The sequence below is a fragment of the Rhagoletis pomonella genome, unplaced genomic scaffold (assembly GCF_013731165.1).
Source record: "Rhagoletis pomonella isolate Grant_MI unplaced genomic scaffold, Rhpom_1.0 Rhpom_scaffold_00001, whole genome shotgun sequence".
Lineage (NCBI taxonomy): Eukaryota > Metazoa > Arthropoda > Insecta > Diptera > Tephritidae > Rhagoletis > Rhagoletis pomonella.
In genome coordinates, this window is record NW_023458555.1 from 49,965,690 (window position 1) to 49,967,596 (window position 1,907).

The 1,907-nt window shown below is 33.7% G+C and overlaps 1 protein-coding gene across 1 annotated transcript in view; it reads right to left on the reverse strand.

Moving 5' to 3' along the window:
- Positions 1–277, reverse strand: part of LOC118745964 (alpha-tocopherol transfer protein-like) — a 120,824-nt gene extending 120,547 nt beyond the window's left edge. Inside the window, exon 1 of the mRNA XM_036479654.1 lies at positions 78–277. Coding sequence (XP_036335547.1) covers positions 78–233 — 156 coding nt within the window. The 5' untranslated portion in view covers positions 234–277. The remainder of the gene's footprint in view (positions 1–77) is intronic.
- Between the last annotated feature and the right edge of the window lie 1,630 nt (positions 278–1,907).

A 1,907-nucleotide genomic window follows, 5' to 3' on the forward strand; every position in this document is an offset into this window, starting at 1 on the left:
CCTTTTGTCCTACCTGAGTGACGAATTCTACTCATACGTTTTTTTTTCTCATTTCTAATTTCACTTTGTCTACTCACCTCTTCAATCAGCCGATTGCCAAATATGCAGAAATGAAACACCTGCGCCAATGCATAGCCCAAGTAACCGATGACCGTGAATGCGTAAACATTGACGCCGGTGATCTTGGTGGCCTGATATGCCAACAACGTCAACATAATAGTGGATGTCAACATGTGTAAGAGCAAAGCGCCGCCGTACGTATCGCCGATGGCTGCGACTAATCTGTGAAATGGAATTGAAAATTTGCGCTATCCATTAAGTTGAGATGAATTGAAGTGATTGAAGGAGAAGGGAGAATGAGAAACAGAGATTGCATTGAAAAAAAAAAAAACCAAGTCAAAACAAAATAGCAAATAACAGAAAAAATGGCCGACTTGCTGGTGCCATTAAGTACATACTTATGTACATACATGAAATCTGGCAAATATGGATGTACATATTGATCGTATGCACATACATATGTATGTATGTATTAGCATAAGTAGAATGGTTATACATGTTTATCTATATAAGAACAGACATGCATGCAGAAATTTAAATCGAATGAGTATAAGTAAATGCCCTGCTGAAAAAAGGTATCAATTTATTAAAATAACCAACTTCTAGTTAGCTTTTTTTGTGGGATTTCGATATAACTAACTTTTAATAAGTTACGACAAAACTAACCTTAAGTTAGTTGTGAAGTCGTGCAGAAGTAATGCAGACGTTATCGGGAGTTTTCTTTACATGTATCTATTGGAATATCCTCATACAAAACTTACTTTGAATACACTCTTTTCTGCACTTCGCAGATTCTTTTCCGTATTCAGGACAAATAAAGTAAAGGTCGAAATTTTATATTATCATTTGGATGTTATGTCTGATCGAATTCAAATATGAGACCATTTAATGTTAAATTAAATAGGAAAATAGATAAAAAATATAACAAATTAAAAATAAAATTGTATTCATAGTTTATGTCCAAAAGTAGTTAGCTACAAGTTATTTGAAATCTAATGTAGAGGAAACGGTGACAGGAAATAAGATCAACGGAAATAAGGTCAATTGACTTTATTTCCCACCCTGGTGCGAAATACAGTCAATTGACATTATTACCTTTTTAAAAGCGAAATAAAATCTATTGACATTATTGCTCTTTCAAACATTAAATTTGCTTAGCTTCGAGGCGGCCCGCGTCCGCGCGATCCTCGCCACCAGGGTGGGAAACAAACACAATTGACCTTATTTCCGTACCTTATTTCTTGTTACCTGTCACCAGAGGAAACCATTTCACACTATTTTGTGGCCATCGCTCTTCAAAGTAGTTAGGTACGGCCAAAGAAATTAGTTAATAAATAGTTACCACTAGTCGACTGCTAGTTAGTAAATAGTTAATTACAAATTAGTCCCATTTCCTGCAGGGTAGCTGATAATAATGACCATAAATACATAAATAAGCAAACAAATAGATCCCACATACACATAAACACAGAGCCATATAGACACATGCGGACACACGAAATGCAGGTAATCTAATAAATACATACAATTAATTGTATAATCGGTTATTTATGGGAAAATTTGTGTACACATGCCTTGCATTCAGAGATGACATTGTTTTGATGCTATAAATTTTTGAGCATTAAATTAATTTAAGTAGCAGCCACATGTTTGTAATCAATTTTATTTATGTAAATTTAATTGTAGTTTACGATACTAATTAAAAGATATTAAACGCAAGAATTAATTAGATTGTTTGAATAGTGATTTCGAGTTCGTCGTGGCGTATGAGTACTATTGGAGCTGGGATCACTTAAGGTTAAGGCATTGGTTTAATTAAATTCAAAAATTTATTATTTGAAAAATTT